Source organism: Crotalus tigris, unplaced genomic scaffold (genome assembly GCF_016545835.1).
Source record: "Crotalus tigris isolate CLP2741 ecotype Arizona unplaced genomic scaffold, ASM1654583v1 scf7180000018371.15429387391:27106975, whole genome shotgun sequence".
In the NCBI taxonomy this organism is placed as follows: Eukaryota; Metazoa; Chordata; class Lepidosauria; order Squamata; family Viperidae; genus Crotalus; species Crotalus tigris.
In genome coordinates, this window is record NW_024096970.1 from 5,135,388 (window position 1) to 5,155,962 (window position 20,575).

At 41.6% G+C, this 20,575-nt stretch overlaps 1 protein-coding gene and 1 long non-coding RNA gene across 3 annotated transcripts in view; one reads left to right on the top strand and one right to left on the bottom strand.

The window, feature by feature from the left end:
• LOC120311571 overlaps positions 1 to 20,575 on the top strand; it is a 102,490-nt gene that overhangs the window by 32,832 nt on the left and 49,083 nt on the right. The window contains exon 2 of one of the 2 annotated variants that reach the window (XR_005557661.1): positions 8,340 to 8,464. This is a non-coding gene — a long non-coding RNA (uncharacterized LOC120311571). The remainder of the gene's footprint in view (positions 1 to 8,339; positions 8,465 to 20,575) is intronic. The other variant, XR_005557660.1, reaches the window with a different exon arrangement.
• LAMA4 (laminin subunit alpha 4) overlaps positions 1 to 20,575 on the bottom strand; it is a 103,884-nt gene that overhangs the window by 26,508 nt on the left and 56,801 nt on the right. The window contains exons 11-20 of the mRNA XM_039351222.1: positions 19,907 to 20,100; positions 18,761 to 18,877; positions 16,641 to 16,789; positions 15,544 to 15,685; positions 13,734 to 13,830; positions 13,016 to 13,129; positions 11,554 to 11,736; positions 9,482 to 9,621; positions 8,275 to 8,448; positions 154 to 296 (exon numbers count right to left, since the gene is read on the bottom strand). Of these exons, the coding sequence (XP_039207156.1) occupies positions 154 to 296; positions 8,275 to 8,448; positions 9,482 to 9,621; positions 11,554 to 11,736; positions 13,016 to 13,129; positions 13,734 to 13,830; positions 15,544 to 15,685; positions 16,641 to 16,789; positions 18,761 to 18,877; positions 19,907 to 20,100 (1,453 nt within the window). The remainder of the gene's footprint in view (positions 1 to 153; positions 297 to 8,274; positions 8,449 to 9,481; positions 9,622 to 11,553; positions 11,737 to 13,015; positions 13,130 to 13,733; positions 13,831 to 15,543; positions 15,686 to 16,640; positions 16,790 to 18,760; positions 18,878 to 19,906; positions 20,101 to 20,575) is intronic.

Genomic DNA, 20,575 nt, shown 5'->3' on the forward strand with positions numbered 1-20,575 from the left:
TCCGCGGGCCAGATGTGTCACAAGCAGGCCACACCCACCCTGGCTCCACAAAGACAAAAACAGTCATGATACATCATAATACATCACATGACACAATTGAGTTTGACACCTGTGATCTATACATAATAAAAGTAGCAGATGTAATCACATTACCTCTCTATTTTAACCAGATTGAAATGTGTAGGCCAAGAGCTGATTGGCTTGGAATCTAGAGGTATATTCACATCACCAGCACCCAAATTATAAACGTAGACCAGGTTCCCATTCTTAATTGCAAGACCCACATAATTTTTTGTCTAGAGAAAGAATGAACAAAACATACTTGTGAAAGTTACAAGAGAAATAAAAAGCAAATTAGCTTAGCATAGTTCTGCCTCGCAATGGAAAACTTAGAGAATATAAGGACACCCTGGTTTGCAGATTTGTAATTTTTCTGAGAAATGGTTAACATAGCACTTTGAAAAGTATGATCTAGTGGAGAGAAAGAGACTGCTGAACTCAGAAAAGCCTTGACAAAAAATATATTGATCTAATCAAGTTACATATCTCAGTGTCAGAGAGATTTATTGTAAAAGCCAGCTTTTAGCAGCCAGGCACTGCACTTATTTTTTCATTTGAGGTAAAGGGCCAAAATGGGCAGGAAAGGGATAAAATGGGCAGGAAAGGGATAAAAAGATGGACCCAAGATTTTCCCTATGAATTTGGGGAAAATATGTTTTTCTCCAGCAGGATGGCTGTAGAGTCCAAATGGATGGGTTCTATGACGGCCTTCCTGCCTGGCAGACTGGGTAAAAACTTCGGCCACACCCCTTCCTTTGGGCGTGACCCCAGTTTTGACTCAGTCTCGAAGCCTGGTAGAAGTGCGAGAAGCAGCTATTAGGAAAGAAGAGTTTTCACAAAGAAAAGAATATCCTCTTCCAGTTTTTTTTTTTTTTCCTCCCCTTTTTGCAGCAGGCAGGGATCCCGGGCAGAGGAATAGAACACCGACGCCTCCCAGCCCGGATCGTCGGAGTGGTGAGAGGATCGCCAGGGCGGTTAGCCAGGGGGGCTCGGGCCGGTCAGTGGATCTTCCGCGGATCCCGCCAAACAGCTGTTTGGCGCGGGGACAGTTCCCGGACCACCCGCCGGGCAGCTGAGTGGCACGGAGGCCACTCGGTCCGGCGGAGGAGCTGAGGCGCCGTTCAGCGCCAAACAGCTGAGCGGCGCGGGAAAACAGAGCGCTGATCCGCTGAGCGGCGCGAGAAGCGCAGCGCGCCCAAACCGACCGGCAGAGCCTCAGCGCCGTTTTTTCTCCCCCAGCGGAGAGGCACAGCCCCCTTACGGACAAAAGAGCCATTCAAGCCGGTTAATTACCCTATTGCTGGCTATTAAAGACCCGCCATTGTTGGAGCCTCGTGGCTCATCCGGCTACTATTGGGAGGCGGGGCTTCCTCCCATTCGCCATTTTAAACAAGCAGTTTAGCCGCCGCTTTTTTTCCTTTACATTAAGACACTTGGGCAAGAGGAAGGAAGAGGAATAAAAGATTAGAACCTCTATCAGTTCTGAGCGTGGTCTGCTACCACAGCCACAGACCGGGGGAGAGAGAGATATAAACTGTACTTGTGTCTGGACTAGGTGAGGAGGTGAGGAGGAATATTTTTTCTTTTCCTAACTGTTCCTATAGTGACCTTTAGTCACTGCCTTGCAGGATCTTCTGTCCAAAGATTCCTGTCTGTCCGGCCATTGTTTGTATAGGCAGAAGAGGGCACAGCCCCAAGCATCTGCATCTGATCTGCGTATCTCATTCCCCCTTTCCAGGCATTGCCTACTCGGGGTGTCTGGCACAATGGCAGACAATGTCTCGTATTCAGTCACACAGGTCCCTCAATTGTCCCCCCCACAGCAACACCAAAAACGCAGATCTTCTGAATCAGAGGTGGGGGGGAAGAAGAAAGCTAAAACAAAGCACCTTTCTCAGAAGGGACAGTCCAAAACGGCTGAGCGAGAGGCTTTGAGGAGACATTTGGCTTTAGAAAGGCAAATTAGCAGAGCACAGAGAACCAATGTCAATGGGACAAATTTGGTTTCCCCTGTCCCAGGGGTGGCACCCAGCACAGAACCTACTGCCGAGGAAGTGCTCAAGACTTGGTCTCCTCCTGGGGAAACTGAACAGTTAGATTCCTCCAATCCCTCCTCACCAGCTTCTTCACCCGACCACACTCCAGCGCCTCACCCCAACGACAAGGCGCAGGAGAACATATGGTCGGCACAATTTCAGGCATTCATGCAGGATGCATTCTCCCAGTTCATGGCTTCTAAGGGGCAAGTGGCCTTTCACACACCCCGTAAGGGACGGGCTAGGCCGCCCCCTACCAGCATCTCTGAAACTTCCTCTCAATTGGGAGAGGGTGACTCAGTAGACCTGGACATGTCAGACATGCCCCTCTCGGAGGACGAGGAGACCGCACCTGAGCAGGCGACAAGCTCTGGCCTCTTTAACCCAGCGCTCCTAAAATCACTCCTGATAAAGGCAGTTTCCACAGTCAACCTAACAGCAGTACAGGATGAGAAGCCCTCAACAAGCAAGGAGGCCAATCCTCTATTTGCCAAAAAGGGTCCACAGGATAAGTACATCCCATGTGCGGAGGTCTTTATGACCACGCTGGAGGAACAATGGTCCTCACTTGCGAGCCCACCGGCACCTAACAGCGCGGAAAGAAAGCTTTTCAACCTATCTCACTCCTTCTCTAACATGTTAGAGGTTCCCACTGTAGATAACCCCTTGATCTCATTATTTTCTACCTCCGCGATTCCAGGAGACATGGCGGAGGTCTTGAGACCTGAGGAGAAGAAATTTGAACACTCCCTCCGGAGTTCCCATATGGCCGCAGCCTGGGCGGCCAGAGCAGCCACTTCATCATCATTCTTCGCGAGGGCCAGTATCATGTGGCTGAGGGAACTGCAAGGCACGGTGCCTCCAGACCAGGTCAGAGTACACCAAACATTGGCCAAGCTCCTCGCGGCCTCTCAATTCGTGTCTGACGCTTCACTGTACGCAACAAAGTATGCGGCAAGGTCCATTGCGGCCACAGTGGCCTCGCGAAGGCTACTGTGGCTCAAAAATTGGAAGACAGACCTGAGGTACAAATGGCGTCTTTCGACGTCCAAATACAGTGGAGAAGCCCTGTTTGGTTCCATTCTGGACCCACACGTCAGCGAAGGCAGAGACAAGAAAAAAATCCTAGTGCATCCATCAAAGAAGTTAGACCGGAGAGGCAGTCAGGACTTCCGGAGACAGGGCTCCCGCCCAGGAAGCCCCTGGGAATGGAGACAGCCCTTTCGATCAGGGCAATCCTGGGACTGGCCCAGAGGCTCACGATCCTTCTATCCGAGACAGGATCGAACCCAGGATCGCCCAAGCCCGGGAGCCAGAGGCCAGTTCCAGTCCAGACGCCCATATAGGGGAGCGGGAGGCAGATCCTTTAAGCGTACCAAGTGACGCCAAACAGGACACTCCCATCGGGGGTCGGTTAGGAAATTTCATCGAGGTCTGGGAGCAGACCACCACCGACGCCTGGGTCTTGGAAACGATCAGGCATGGCCTGACCTTAGACTTTTGTTCTCCCCCACCAAGCCGGTTCATCAGATGCCCCATCTCCAGAAAGGTACACAAGACGAGGCTGATAACGTCGGCCATAGCTCACCTCCTGTCAATTCAAGCCATAGAGAGGGTACCAAAGGAAGAGGAGGGAAGAGGATTTTATTCCATCCTCTTCGTTATTCCAAAGACATCAGGAGGGTGGAGAGCAATATTGGACCTGAAGGGCCTGAATCATTTCATAAAGTACAGGAAGTTCAAGATGCACTCATTGAAGTCCATCCTAGCCAGCGTCAGGGAAGACGATCTATTATCCTCAATAGATCTCACAGAGGCGTACCTACACATTCCCATCCATCCCAGCTACCGGAAATTCCTCAGATTTACCTACGCGGGCCGGCATTACCAATACAGGGCCTTACCCTTCGGACTATCTTCAGCACCAAGGGTATTTACCAAAATCCTAGCTGTAATAGCAGCCAATCTCAGGCTGATGCCGGTTCGCGTACAGTTTTATCTGGACGACATCTTGATTCAGTCCAGATCTCAGGAACAAGCAAGGGCAGATCTCAAGACCACGATCCGAACCCTACAGGGGCACGGATTCTCGGTCCATCTAAACAAGAGCCACCTCATTCCCTCAAGGAGACTGCAACACCTGGGCGCGGTGATAGACACGTCACAGTGCAGGGTATTCCTTTCCCAGGAGCGACTGATCAGCATATCCAAGCTAATCCACCAAATTCAAAAGATCAGGAGAGTGCCCTTGCTACAACTCTCGAAGCTCCTGGGGAAGATGATATCTTGCATGGGCATCATCCCATGGGCAAGGCTCCACTCGAGGGAGTTGCAGTGGTTCCTCCTACCCTACCAGAGGAGGAACCTCAGCACCTCCAGCAGGAGAGTGCCGGTACCAGCCCAGGTGATGAAATCACTAAAATGGTGGCTATCCCCCATGACACTCAAGGGGAGCATATTCAGGGAACCGAACAGGGTCACGCTCACGACAGATGCGAGCCTGTTCGGATGGGGAGCCCATCTGGGGACCCAGATAGCACAGGGCCAGTGGGGTCAGAAGGACCTGTCACACAGCATCAACTGGCTAGAGCTCCGGGCCATACACCTGGCCCTCCGTCATTTCTCACACCTAGTAACGAGGAGGCACGTCCTCGTGCTTACAGACAATGTAGCAGCCAAGGCGCATGTAAACAAGGAGGGAGGAACGAAATCAGTGGAACTAAGGAAGGAAGCATTGGCTCTGGCTCGGTGGGCAGAAGCCAATGTGAGTTCCATCAGAGCGGAACACATCTCAGGGGAGACAAACACACAGGCAGACTCCCTGAGCAGAGCCAAGGTGGACCAGTCGGAATGGCGTCTGGACCCGGCTCTCTTCGAGGAGATCTCCCGGAGGTTCGGACACCCGCACCTAGATCTATTTGCCAACCACAAGAACACACAGCTCCCCAGGTTCTTCTCCAGATTCCCGTCCCCGGGATCGGAGGGAACGGATGCTCTCAGGTGCCGGTGGCCGGCGCAACTCCTGTACGCCTTCCCACCGCTGCCACTAATACCGGCAACCATACGCAAGATGATCCTGGAGGGCGCAGAAATGGTATGCATTGCCCCTCACTGGCCACGGCGCCCGTGGTTTGCCGACCTCGTGGACCTTTCGATATCACCTCCGTGGAGGATTCCCCCGGACAGGGTAAAACTCAGTCAGGGCAAGATTGTACACCCAGATCCCCAGTGGCTACAACTAGCCGCTTGGCATTTGAGCGGCAAAGCTTAACTAAACAATCTTATTCTGCAGGGGTGATATCGATCATACAGGCATCACGAAGAGCGTCCACTAATAGGAGTTATGACGCTACGTGGAAGGGATTTTGTAGGTGGTGCGCTTCGCTTCACCTAGACCCGACCGCAGTATCTATTCCCAATATCCTAGATTACCTACTGGAGGGTCTTAATAAGGGCCTGTCAGTCAATACTATCCGCGGACAGATATCGGCCCTCTCAACTGTACTCTCCTGCGACAACTTAACTTCCCTAGCACAGCATCCAGCTATTAATGCCTTTTTAAAAGGGGCATCTAACACAAAGCCCCCAGTCATACACAGGTACCCGTCCTGGAACCTGCCTAAGGTCCTTCTAGCCTTGACATCAGCACCCTTCGAACCTCTTGAAACATGCTCACTCCATCACCTATCACTGAAGGTAGCTTTCCTTGTGGCAATTACTTCAGCAAGAAGAATCTCAGAACTAGCAGCACTGTCAGTAAGGAAGGATCGGTGTACCTTTTTCAAAGACAGGGTCGTTCTTAGACCAGACCCGACCTTCATTCCGAAGGTAAATAGCATCTTTCACAGATCTCAGGAACTTTCGCTTCCTGATTTCTGTCCAAGACCCAAACATAGACTAGAACACAGATGGCACAAGCTGGACGTGCAGAGAGCGCTGTGTTTCTACGTGAAACGCACCTCGGCTTTCCGAAAGACTGAAGCATTATTTGTGTCCTTTCAACCAGCAACTATGGGAAAGAAGGTATCTCCTTCCACCATAGGCAGGTGGATCAGAGCCTGCATAGCGCAGGCCTACGTCTCACAGGATTTGCCAGCACCCACTCAGGTGACTGCTCACTCAACTCGGAGCGCAGCTACATCTGCGGCGTGGCTAACGCAAGCTCCGGTGGAAGAGATTTGCAGGGCCGCAACCTGGTCCTCACCTTCGGTGTTTATTCGACATTACCGTTTAGACTCCCTAGCAGCAGCAGACGCGGCTTTTGGCAGAAGAGTTCTTCAACAAGTCGTATCTGCTCAGAGTTCGGTAGCCTAGACATTCCCTCCCAGGGGGACATGAGGGCTTTGGTATGTCCCATCCATTTGGACTCTACAGCCATCCTGCTGGAGAAGGGGCGTTGTCTTACCTGAACGCCTTTTATCAGCAGGATGATGTAGAGTCCAAGCCCACCCAGAGGATAGGTCTAGGCAGGGTTATAATAAAGATATAATAAAGAGCTGCAAGGTTAATTCCAACAAAGTTTCTCGCCTAAGTCAAAACTGGGGTCACGCCCAAAGGAAGGGGTGTGGCCGAAGTTTTACCCAGTCTGCCAGGCAGGAAGGCCGTCATAGAACCCATCCATTTGGACTCTACATCATCCTGCTGAGAAAAGGCGTTCAGGTAAGACAACGCCCCTTTTCTTTTACTTCTAATCTATATTAAAATCTACCTGACAGTTTCTACTACCATTTTCATACATTTCCAAGAGATGTTATTAAAGGGAACCTGAGAGAGTCACATAAATAATGTTCTGAAGCTCACAGATTCTAAGGCTTCAAAGTGGAGTCCTTGGTGCTCTTTGAGTTTGGTTTCATTTTCTGCAGACATTTCATTAGATAACCTCTTCACTGCTAGAAAGAGTGAGGTTTGCCCTGTTAGAGCTTGCCCTGTTAGTGTTGGTGGGGGTATGGTTTTCTTCTTGATAGCTCCTTCATTAGGCTGTTGATTACTGTTTGATTTTTTTAAATCTGAATTGATAGTTCCTTGATTAAGTTATTCTTTACTGCTCAATTGTTTCTCTGATGATGCTCCTAGTGTTACTGTCACATAAACCACATTTATACAGCATCAAAAAGAGACAATAAAAAAGCTAAAAAGGGAACAAAAATGAACATCCAGACAACACAAGAATTAACACCAATTAAACAATATTCTAATCAAGGAGAAAACCACATATCCACCAATACCGATAGAGAAAGTTACTGTGTATAAACAGAGAGCAAACCCCACTGCTTCTAGTAGATATTATCTGCTTTGATAATGAAATGTCTTCAGGAAAACATCCAAGCTCAGATGTCAGAACTGCCTTTTTAAAAATTTGACATGGCCCCTATGAATGCTACTGAAAAAATATATGAAGATGGTCATATTGCTGGAGAATAAAGATATTCATTTTAGAGAGGAAGATAATGACAAATAAAACCATAAAGATATTTCTATAAAAACAAAGATAAAAGAATGGAGTCCCCCCAAAGTTAATATATGAACTGGTATCTTTTGATTATGGAACTGGAGGCTACTTAACCAAAGAGACCAATATAGATTGATCCTTGAGATAATGAGCAAGCAGTAACTAGCATATTTTGGCTATTAGATATAAGCAGGTGATAGACTAAAAAAAATGACTACCATATAAACTTGTGGATAAGCCAAAACTTTTAGGTCCCTGAAAAGTTGGGTTTCGCTTATCTGTGGGATGGATTTATATGCAAGCATACATAAGCCCATCTGCAGATAAGCCAACCCTCAAATTTTTAACCAAATTACCCACGGACAAGCCAATTGTGGAAATTAAAACAAAGGAAAATTTTCAGGGTCAGCTTACCTGTGGATGGTATATTGTTTGTGGCAATTTGTTAAAAATTCAAGGGTTGGCTTATCCATGGACTGACTTACCTAGAAGTATATAGAATGTTTGGCAAGACTGAGGGAATTAGAAGAAATAGATGAAAACAGATAAAGTGGATGGACAGGATTAAAAGGCCACAGTTTATTGTTGAGAACAGGCCGGTGGAAATTTTTCAATAAAATTCTGAGGGACTGGCTCTGACTCAGTGGCACCTTTTTTCATTTTAATAATAATAAAAAAGCCCCAGTGTAATATGTGTGAAATCACCATACATCTAGCAGGTTAACATACATTTTTGCTTCCTAAATACAGAACAAACTGATCTTGAGGCTTTTTTCTCTGTGGATTTTTTTCAGAAAACTTCATGTACAAAGTTAAAGATGTGAAAGCCTTTAAATCTTCTACATTCATTTGAGGATTGACTTCAACTGCTGAGTGACCTTCAAATGTCATTGAGACTTGAACCTGTAAGTTGAAATATGTAAGTGAAAGGTTAGATGTATCTTGGAAGACATCCTTTGGGAAGAAATGATATTTTTATTTTAATGAGCTATTTAATTGGTGGAATGTTAACATTATTTGTAAAGATTAATAAATTAAGAATTGTGTTAAAATATAACATACATTCAATGAGTTAGATTCAGAGTTGCCCAGGACAGTATTCTATTGATACAATTGTCCTCTGGATAAAATAATACCTTGTTTTGTATACATATCGAGAATGCAGATTCATTAGTGAAAAATGTTAATGAAACTGAGGCCACTTTCATGAATGAAATATCCATTTATTTGCTGATATTCATTTATATTTATAGCAAGCAAAATCCTCGTGTGATTGTCCGGAACCTCATGTGGGATATTTATATTCTTAAATACTTAAATACTAAAGTAAACTATGATAATTTTCCATGTGCAGATTTAAAATGATCTTTTAAAAGAATTGTCAAATATGAAAGGTTGATTTGTATATTATTTGTGTTAGGCTTCAGGACTTCTATAACAGCAGTATATCAACTATTCTACCACTTAGACTAGAATAGTAACTTCATAGTTAACCTTTTGTTCTAATGCCCATTGGCAATATATGATTTAACATCAAAGCTGAAACTAAAAGAGATTCAGAGAAGGCATTAGGCTCCTTGCTATAAGTACTGTATCAAAGTCTCTGACTCAGTTTTCAGAAGGGCCACACTGCAATAAATCTCTCTCTAGGAACTCTAGCTATGCTGGAAACCCCTCTATGGAAACTCAAGGCTTGGCTTGACTACACATAATTCTATTACAGCGGCCTTACTAATTAAGGAGATCAACTTCACAATCTGCACATCCCAAGGTTTAAATCCTCCATTTCTTTCTCACTCCCTTCTCATGTAATGGACTGTTTGCAGCCTATTTCTCTTGCTGAGCAGCTGATGGCACTTGTCTTGTCCGCTTCCAGGCTCCTTGTTTCCCCTCTTGCTGGTTCCAGTCCTCCCAGTTTCTCTTGCAGCATCTTTACCTTGTTAGCCACACTCCTGGTCTGTGCAATGAGTTCTCGGACCCTCTGGATGCTGGCTGACACATTGTTTGCAGCCCTTTTCTCTTCTACTATACGCAGCTTATCTAGAAGCTGTGGAACAAGTTCTGTGAGACTCCTCACTGTTATTCAAAACAAAACAAGACAGCTGGTATTACAGGCTAAGAGATTATGATAATTAATAACAATGGCACAGTTGTTAATTAGCAAATAACACAGAGAAGACGAGGGCTTGCATCAAAGAAGATCAGTGTGGATCAATCTCTTTATTTTTTATGATAGTACATTTTTAGAAAGATAGGAGTTAGTGGATTGTTTAATTAAATTGGGGAAAAGGTTCATATGATAGTGCATGGAACCTTTGTTTTCAAATAACTTACAATTCTAGCCTATTAAATGTTTGCTTTAAGAACATCCCTTTTTAAATGTCAAGATTCCCAGTGAAAGACAAATAGCTCTTGATTTCCCTGGAAGTTAACCAACCATTCATAGCCCACCCACTGGATTGTTTAAGGGATGCATATACACTAATTCCTCAGCAATGGAGGAATCTGCTGGCCAGATACATACATATGATTTTTCTACTTTATGTACAGCCGTACTAAAGTAACTACTTTAACTACAACCCATGTTATATCTTAGAAATCCAGTTCAAATGTTATCGCTTTTCCCAGTATAATTAGGTGTGTATAGAACAATTTCCAATGTTAGTTACTTGTGGAGTAGCTGAATTAAACTAACTTCAGTCAACTGTATTTTGAAGTACTGAAGAAACAAAATTTTATTAAATGCCATCTCTTTTTTAAAATGTAAAATTTAAAGCAGTTAAGGAAATCTAAGATTGGTCAGAGATAAAACACTAAGTACTTTTATAAAGGACTGTAAACCTTTTGTGGCTATTTTGTAGGAAAATGGAAAAAAAGTGAAATGGTGATTAATGTTTTTGATGATTGAAAAGGGTCTGAATGGACTATTGTAATGTTAAAGAGGGAGGAGGGATAATGACTGATTTATGAGTTATTTTTATTTTTATTATATATGGGATAAACATAGGGGATCTCAGCTCAAATCATTATACTTGTTGGAATTCATTGTTGGAATGTATTTCTATGCAACAACTACAGTAGTATTCAGCCAGTAGATGACAGTATTTACAAGTTTGGATCTATGGTATATGCCAGTGATGGCGAACCTATGGCATGCGTGCCAGAGGAGGCACTCGGAGCCCTCTCTGTGGGCACGCATGCTGTCACCCCAGCCCCGCCTCCCCCTGTGGCCCCCTCCATACCAGCAGCCTCCCTGGAGTAGAATTGCCCCCAGGTGCGGCCCACATGGAGCAGCACAGCTAAGGACATAGCCGAGCAGCAGGGACATGACTCCACCCTCGCACCCCATAGCATGCAGATGATGCTGCAGGGTGTGTGGGTGGAGGGCATGGCTGCCATGGTACTGCAGGGCTACCTGGGTGATCTGCTGCGGGCCATGGAGGCGGTGTGTGTCCCTGCAGGTGGGTGGGGCAGGGGGCGGGTGGGGGTGGAGCAGGCAGGGTGGGAGGCGGAGCGGGGGCAGGGGGGCCGGTTTTTGGGCACTCGGTCTCTAAAAGGTTCACCATCACTGGTATATGCTCTTTTGTTCTGTTTCTTGTTTCCTGTTACAGTTATGTAGTTGAGCAGTAAGGCACATGGTGACTGTACTCTCTGGTGCTTTATCTAAGACAGAATTTCTAATAATAATAAGGAATGGGACCCTCTAACTCAGAGGCTGAATCTGATCTGACAAGCCAGAGCATCCATACTGTGCAGTCTTGAGCAAAGCTAATCACCGTCCCTGGATTGTTACTGACCACAGTTCTTGAAAAATAATTCCTGATGAATTGGGAGAATGATTTGACATGAGACCTACATTTGCCTTAACCACATTACCATGTTCTTCTCTTCCTTTGATAACTATTCTTGCAATTCAATTTTACACAATCCAAAATCAGTATCCTTGAAACAGAAAGCAGATGCCGTACATTTCAAGAAATGTTTCAATTACATTTCCCTTCGCAGTACCTGTATCCCTAGTTGTGACTGTAGCACGTTCATAAGCTGCTCTTTCAGGTTTAAAGTTGCGCAGATCTTTTGACCATTTTGTCACATTCTCAGTCATTGGATCTGTGGTGGAGGTTATGGTTGCAGCTGTTTCTTTAGCTTGAGTAGCAATAGCTTGTAACTGCTCAAACTGCTTTGTGTGATCTGTAAACAAAAAGCTCTGTGACGAGGAGATCATGATCATGGGTTTTTTTTTTATAAAACCAGGTGACTTCCAATCCAAGTGCATTCATTAGTGCCTTTCTTCACTAAATAAACACTAAACACTTCTAATCTACTAAATATATAAATAGTTTATTTACAATGAATTGTAGGAAACTGGTTTACCATATAGATTTTTGGAAGAATTAGTATGTGTCACTGGATGCATATAGCAGGCACGAGTGATGGTAAATCTATTTATTGTATATTTTGTAGAACTTTTTCAATTAGGTATTTAAATGTAATAAATAGCTATTAATACTAGGTGAGTACTTTAATAGTAATTGTCAAGAACATTCTAGATCAGACATGTCAAACCTGTGATGTCATATGATGTCACACCACGTATTGGGCCCTGTTTTGCCATTGCCGGCAATGGGGTGAGTGTGGCTTCCACATGATGCATCCGGCTTGCGGGCCGGCAGTTTGACACCCCTGTTCTAGATGGGTATACAGTATATATTAGGGTAGTATGCTTTTCAAAACTGGCTGGAAACTTCTGTGACAGGTGCCTTGCAAACAACAGCCCATGTTCTGTATTGTATTGTCAGTTCTACAGGGTCATTTGCCCCCAGTTGATTATTCTTTTTTGTCTAAATTTCTCGGCCATTGATAATTTTTATTTGCATTATTTGTCAGACAATCAGGATAAATCTATCTCTCCAAAGTTAGCAAAATTCTGCTATATTATGTAAAATTTTGCTGACAAACGGTTGCCAGCCGTCATTGATGTTAGGGATTAACATTGCTTTACTGAATGTATTTTTATTGGTCAATGACTGAAATAAAGTTTCTGACAATCTGTGTGATTAGGAACTTACACAAATACAACCTCTCTGTTCATTCAAGTGGCCCATGTTTTTTTCTGGCTTCCCCATCAACCTGAAAAAAATGTCACTATTTTAAGGAACAATTAATTATAGCTGATGTGATTTTTAAAGCAATAATGGCTTTTATTTTCAGGCTTCTGTGGAAAGCTGAAATAAATTGAGCTGCTTTAATGAATAATAGAGCGGTGCTATTCTCTCACACATGTGAAATCTGAAGTTCTTTCAAATCACCTTCAAAGCACAACCAAATAGTCAATTCAAGTGTTAATGATTATCAGCCAAGTAAGATTCGATTTACTTTCTATCTCAAAATCACTTAAGAGTATCCCTTTCATAGATTTATTCTTTAATCAGAATCATTTGGTTACAATTTATACAGTTTATTTCCTGACCTTGCTCTGAGGTATGCATTTTTTTGAGGACTTTTATGAAACGGGCTTTAACATCATTCTTCTTATCAAGTGTTTCATTAATCTCTCTGCCTGTTTCTTCAACATTAAAGACATCTGTAAAGTAGAAGAAACAAAATATAAGAAAGCTTTCAACTATGAGAGGTAAAGACATTTATCTAATAATAATAATACATCAGAAAGACATCACTCTAAAGGATTCTAATCACCACATTATAACACTGGGATTTATTTGATGGTCTATACTAAGTTTTAGATAATACAATTTTTTTTGTGACCTCCTCTGAAAAAGAGTTCCTGGCTCTTCATTAAACAATCTGAAATGTTTTTCAAAATTGTGTTTTAAAAATGACAGTTTAGTTTGCAAATGTGAAAGCATTTGATTGTGCTTCCAGCAAGCACCATTGTTTTCTACTGCTGCAGAAATATTATAGACATACTGTAAATCTTTCATTTGGTTTATATTTCTTAATGTTATTTATAGAGAATAAAAGATGTAACTTGGATAAAATAATGTATGTTTATTAGAACAGTCTTTGTTGGGCTTGATATATTCCAGATTTTAAAATTGCAGAACCCGCTGTAGGAGATCATGATTAAATTATTTATGTCAACATTTTTCTTCTTTGAGATGCTCTCTGTTACAAAGCTTTTCTAGTGTAAGAGAGACATATGAATCAAGAGAAAGGATTATATTTACTAGCATTGGCATTTCCTTGCTGTTTTCTGGCTTCACCCAGAAGCATTGTGCTTTTGTCTTTGTGGAAGGTTATCTGAGTGTCAATTCCAACAGCAGCCTATAATTTTATATGAGAGAGAGAGAGAGAGAGAGAGAGAGAGAGAGAGAGAGAGAGAGAGAGAGAGAGAGAGAGAGAGAGAGAGAGAGAGAGAGAGAGAGAGAGAGCGCGAGAGAGTTAGACATCCTGAAAGTAAACATTTGGAGTTTCCAGATGGGGCTACTATTATATAATAAACCTGTCCCAGTCATAGAATTTATAGGAAATTCAGATAAAGATGTTCATTTATAATCCTCTATTGTTCTAGTTCCTTTTTCTACTTTTATCTCGTCCATAAATAATCTTTTGAGAAAAAGATGGAGCAGCTGCACAATGTCTATTGATTGGTAGTATTAAAAGATGTCTGTCTGGAAGCACAATTAGTTGTATCTTGTATTTATGAGGCAATCACTTTCATCCAGTGGATGGGATGAAACATACTGCTTGAGTGTTTGCAATAGATTTCATATTGGCATTAAGGAAGGGCTGATGAATCTTGCTCACAGCACTACAGTGCTGGATTTGCCTTTCCACAAATAGAAAATGCATTCTGTTTGAAGAAAGAGTCGAAATACAGTAGCTTTCTATTAGATTACTGCTTTATTCTGCAGTCCTGAGTGCTTCCTTCCATTCTATTGCAAAAAGTACTTTAATCCTCCAGATTTTGTCCTTGAGGAGAAAGGAGGCAGCAGAAAGAAAATTGGTAACGCTTAGTGATAAATGCATCCCTATTCTAGCAAAAAAAAAAAAAAAAAAAAAAAAAAAGAAAAGAAAAGAAAAGAAAAAAAAGCTTTGACCAGATTTCTATTCATGAAAGCTCTGGCTCCAAGCCAAAACAGTTACTAATCTATGCAGCAATTATGCAATGTTTGTAAGAGCTTAGAAATTGACATAAATTACATTTTATGAACATTTTTGCTATATACAGGGTACGTGATTTTTGACTGATTGATTAAAACATTTATATAGCTGCCAATCTAATATCAAACTCTAGAAGGCTCACAATCTATTAATGATATGTACTCCTTAGAGGAATTTTATTTACTGTTGGGCATCATAACATAACCCACTTACTTTCTAGTTATACTGTATGTTTACAGACCCTAGGCACACACCCGGGACTTAGAGAAATGCTTTTTGTTCAAACTCCATTAAGAACAGAGAAACACCCTCTCCGCCCCCCCAAATCTTCAGGAAACCCAGAAGCAAGATATGAAGCATCAGCTAATGCCTCCTAATAGACAATCATTGACCTCCTGGAGATTGTATTACTTCAACATAGCAAAGAACCTAGCAGATGTGTAGCATTGTGCTTGCACAGAGTCAAGATGGGTTTGATTTGCCTCATAAATATGGATGCAGCCAAACAAAGCAATATGGCTTTTTCATATTTCAATGGTTAGACACAGGGTATTCCTTTACATTATGAAAGTGTTCAAGGAGGCACTTTGCTCCTATTTCCATAAAAGCAAAGCTCCCCTTTCAAAATAGCATGGCCGTCGCTCATATAGAAATAAAAGCATTGTGCATCGTAGCATCTTATTTTTGCACAGTTTTGCTGAATTGGATGCTATCTGGATGTGTTGAACTTCAGTCCCCCAAATCCCTACAAATTTCTGTTCCTGAAGATGAGATTGTAATGGCATAACTGCAAATAGATATGGGGATTTTCATAGGATACAAATTTTACTTGATCTCAAAGACAAAGTCCAGATACCTAATACTATTACTTACATCACTGACTCGTTCTGTAGTATTTAATGCCAAAGCAGACATTTGATTGGCTTCATTAATATAATTAATTATATTTTCATGTACATTGGAAGCATTTAGTGCTTTCTGTACTAATCCGTTTGTGTCAATACCATGAAAAGTTCTGTAACAGAGAAAAGAGAAAAGGAAGGGGAGGCATCACATATTGTTCAAGATCATTATATATCTGCCAGTACTGCCCTTGGAAGCTATTGTTATCCTTATTATACCACTGTGATGCTCATCTAGGAAGCAATCAGCCTTGATTGATCTAGACAGCTAAACAGGGTTGGTCCTGATTACTGTAATGCTTGAATGGAGGACCATCAGCAACATCATGGCTATAAGCTAGGATGAGAAGTCAACAAACATTCTGGAAGAAGGCAAGGGCAAACCACTTCCATATCATGCCTAAAAAACTGTATACAAACCACCAGGAGTCACACTTGACTTGAAGGCAACCTTACAGTAGTTTTATTTATCTATATATAATTTTTCTCTATGTCTATATCTCCCTCACTGGCATGATCCATCATGACATGCAAGATCTTCTCCAGGGTAGTTCATCATTCAATCAGCATCCCCACTCAACTATTCTACAATAAAGGATCTCAACACTATGTACCCATAATTTAAATTCAGTCATATATTGAGAACTGGTATGACATAATGTTGATACACATAAATTGTGAGATAAAGAATGCTTTGTTTAGGTTTTACTTTAGTCCTTAATTTACTATTGTAGGTAGTCTTGAGAAAGATAATCATTCAGTGACACACTAACTGGGTTACAGGAATAATAAAAGAATTTACATGGTTTCCCAAAGCACCATATATATTTTAATGTTAAATGCTGTTGATATGAAATTTGCTTCATAATTCTCACATCCTTTAATAATGGTTGGTATTATTAAGTCAATGTGCAGCATTTTAAGACCCACTGATTTCAATAGAACAGTTAATCACACACTTAATTCTGTCTCTCTGAGATTAGTGGGACTTTAGTGAGATTTCCAATTATTCAGATTGTGCCAATTTATTGCAGAAAGAGAGTTTGGCCTAATACACTTGAAAGTTACCTCTCCAGTTTATCTGCAAGGTCTTGAAGGCCCTGTGCATATTTCATGGCTTTTTCAACCAAATCTTCATCAAACCTGGAATAGTTGGCCTGTTTGTTCTGTAGCTGCACTTTAGCACCATCTATTTCTGCATAAAACCTGGATGCATTCTGTCCAAACAAGAAGAGTGAAGAAAAAGTAGCTATGATTTTTCTATAAATTGTAAAAATTAGATAGATAGTGATAAAGTGATAAATGGATTCTCATTGGGATGAAAGAGTGTATCCTTTCAAAATTGGGGATCATTTAACGGAACACTTTTCTATAGTGAAAAACTTAACTGCAGCAAAGAATACAGTTAGAATAAAAAACTTATTTGTGATAGGCCTTTATTTTCTTCACTGTTCATTAAGAAGGAGTTGAATAAAGGAAACTTTCAGTTACATAACTTCAACTTCAGCCCAAAATATATAACCCAGACACAAGTTGAATGAGTTTGTTTATTCATTTTTAGAGATGCCCTACTCAACCCACTCTGGGTGGCATACAATAAAAACAGCATTCCAGGCACCCAATAAAATAGCAAAGCCATATACCAGGGGTCTTCAAACTTGGCCCTTTTGTGACTTGAGGACTTCAACTCCCAGAATTCCTCATATACTGTAAAAATGAGAGAAACTAAGAGGAACAAGGCATGGTAATGAAAATTCATGTTAAAAGCTATTCTTTCTTTCAGGGGCTAGAGAAAGAGCCAGATGCTTTTTCTACCTGAACACTGGGTAATTCCTCTGCTTATCACTTTTCCTCCATTATATATCTTCTGCTAACCATCTCTTTACCCAGTTGCTTTTACTCCTGTTAATCCTAGCTAGATGGTTCAAAGGACACACTTCCTATTACAGCATTTAAGCCTGTACGTAGCAGTCTTTCTTTGTCAGTAACTATTGATTAACCCTGAACTGATTACTATGCTTACTTGTGGTTATCCAAACTTCAGCCTGGTAACCATGATCCAGGATCACAATATAGATTTCTCTCTGCCATTGCTTCCAACTGGATGAATGATGCTATGGATTCAGGCAATCACTCTTGATTTTGTTGTGGACTCTCCCCTTTTGCTGTTGCTCTTCCTATGTAAGCATAGGCAGTCCCTTAATTTAACTACCATTCATTCAGCAACCACTTGAAGTTACAAGGGCACTGAAACAAGTGACCTATGACTGGTCCTCACACTTCCCCACAGTCGCAGGAGCAAAATTCAGGCACTTGGCAACTAGCATCTAATTAGGATGGCTGCAGTGTCCTGAGGTTATGTGATTGCTATTTGTGATTTCCTAGCCAAGATCTACTAACAAAGTCAATGGAGGAAAAGCTGGATTTACTGAATGACTGTGTGATTTACTTAACCACAGTAATTTGCTTAATAAACATGGCAAAAAAGTTTGTAAAATCAGGCACTACTCACTTAAAAACCATCTTGCTTAGCAACAGACAGACATTTCTTTAATCCACTGGAAGATGAGAAAGTATAACTCACTCAGACCTCCAAGATTCTGTTACAATAGTGAATCTCAATAAAGCCTTTTTTCCTTCCTTCCTTCCTTCCTTCCTTCCTTCCTTCCTTCCTTCCTTCCTTCCTTCCTTCCTTCCTTCCTTCCTTCCCCCCCTCTCTCTCTCTCTCTTTCTTTCTTTCTTTCTCTCTTTCTTTCTTCTCTCTCCCTCCCTCTCTCCTTCCCTCCCTCTCTTTTTCTTTCTCTTTCTCAACCATTCTATGGAATTAGTTTCGTGGTCTTGTCTACCCAGAGTGGCTAAACCTATCTTCTTAAACTTCCCATTCAAATGTGACCAGTAAAATAACTTGCATTTATAATGAAGTTCTTTATACTACTTCAGGAGGGACCTACTTCTAATCTGGTGTGTATGGGATGCAATCTGAACAGTGGTTAAGTGCTCATTGTGTATCACCTCAACCCTGTTTTTCTTAAAACCTGGTTATTTTAAATCATAGTATCTGCTAGGTCTTGCTGAAGTTGATGCTAGTATAATACTGCATTCTGAAGATTGTGTTAAAAGCTAAAGATGTAAACTCTGTGGACTTGGTAGACAGTAGATTTGGATAGTTTATTTAAAAAGAAAATCACCTGTATTGCTTCATTCACTTCAAAGATGATTCCATGTGAAACATTTAAAATTTCTGTGGCCATTCCCAGAGTATTGTTGAGAGTGTCAATATCTTCCTCCAATATTTCTTGTTGCTTCTGTAAGAAAAAAGCAATAATTTATTAGGTAAGTGGGATATACAGTATTCTAATCTCTATTGTATTGTTTTGAGTAATTAATTAGATCTTTTGAATCCACAGCAAAATTAAAATATGCTTTACTGATATTTGGAAGCAGAGCAAATATAATGTACATTGCTAAAACATGAATGTTTATTAATAAGGGCCCTGCAGTGCGTTGGATACTGTCTCTAAAAGATGCTTAAGAGGTATACGGGGAACTGCAAATGTGGTATCAGTCTGCAAACCTTAGTCACCTATGTGATCCCTGGAAAAGATGCATCTGCTTTAAGAAGTTGCAGACAAAAGCTTAGTACTGAATATGCTCCTCTGTGCTCCAAACATCTTTAGTTTACATTGCACAGGTCTTTGAATAATATTCTAATGTTAGAACATTTTGATGGTGAATATTCTGAGATAAATATTGTGTGACACTTCTCTATAAAGAGAAGAACTTGCAATGTGGAAGGAAGTCCCATCTTTCTTAGTGTTGAGAGAGACAGAATTCAAGGTACTTTTTATCTTTATCACTGTCCCAACACCCTTCCTCCTTGCTCTCTGGAACAGCACAAGTAATTCAAATGGTCTTTTTATTCTTACATGAGAAGAATGCACACAGTACAAGATATACATGTGGATATTCTTTAAAACTGGTTGGAACTTATCCATAAAGTATAAAATCCTGTTGTGATAAGCACATTCCCCAACTGTGGACAAGGAAATGAGCACATTTCCCTTTTGAAGCTCAGTCTATTTGATTATGGCTATTATTCATTTACCTGTTTATTGATAAAACTTTTACATAGCCACCCATCTTATATTGAAGTCTGGATGGCTCCCAGCCATTAAATATGGTGCATACACCCAATATCTGATTTAATTTCTTTAGCTGTACATACATCATAGATCATATAATAAATAAGGTTGCTTTGACAAATTACGGTCAATATTTTACACTGTTAAAAATGATAAAATACAATAATTTTGAAACAATAGACTGCATGGTACCTCATGCACTTGGAGCTTAGCAATGCTTTTGTTATTTGCAGTGGCTGTTTTTCTGATGTCATCAATAACTTGGTGCAAAGCCTCTTGTAAGTCTGTGAGCTTGGTGTTATGTTCCCGAAGCTGATCCAATATGTCAGGAATCAAATATCTGGTTTCATTATGTTTCTGTTCCCAACTTTCAGCTTTCCTTAATACTAAGAGAAGAGGCAAGTGATTATTCTGCTTAAATTCTTTTTTTCTTAGTCTCTGTAGTACACTTTACAGCTCTTGCTTTTTAATGACCTTGTGCACTTCTACACTGCCAGTCTTAAATTCCCAGACTCAAACAATGCTTTTAAACTACTCCATGATTATCCTTACTGCTGCTGACCTCAACTCACACAGAGCAGGGTGTGAGGTAGTTCAACACACCCTCCAGTTGACTGATTGGAGAGCTCAGAAATCAGCATCCTAAAAGCCAAACAGCCCTTGTTTTTATCTGATGTACTGCCTGCTTTTTAAATAATCATGTGTGAAGGAGCTGTAAAGCTGCATCTTAAAAGAGAAGCAAACTGCTAGAGTGGTTTGCTGAGGAACCAGCAGGGGCAAGAGTTCCCTCCAATGGAAATGGCCACCGGAAAGCTTTAGTATTCATGCTGCAAAACTATTGTTGCAATACTCTGCAGCAAA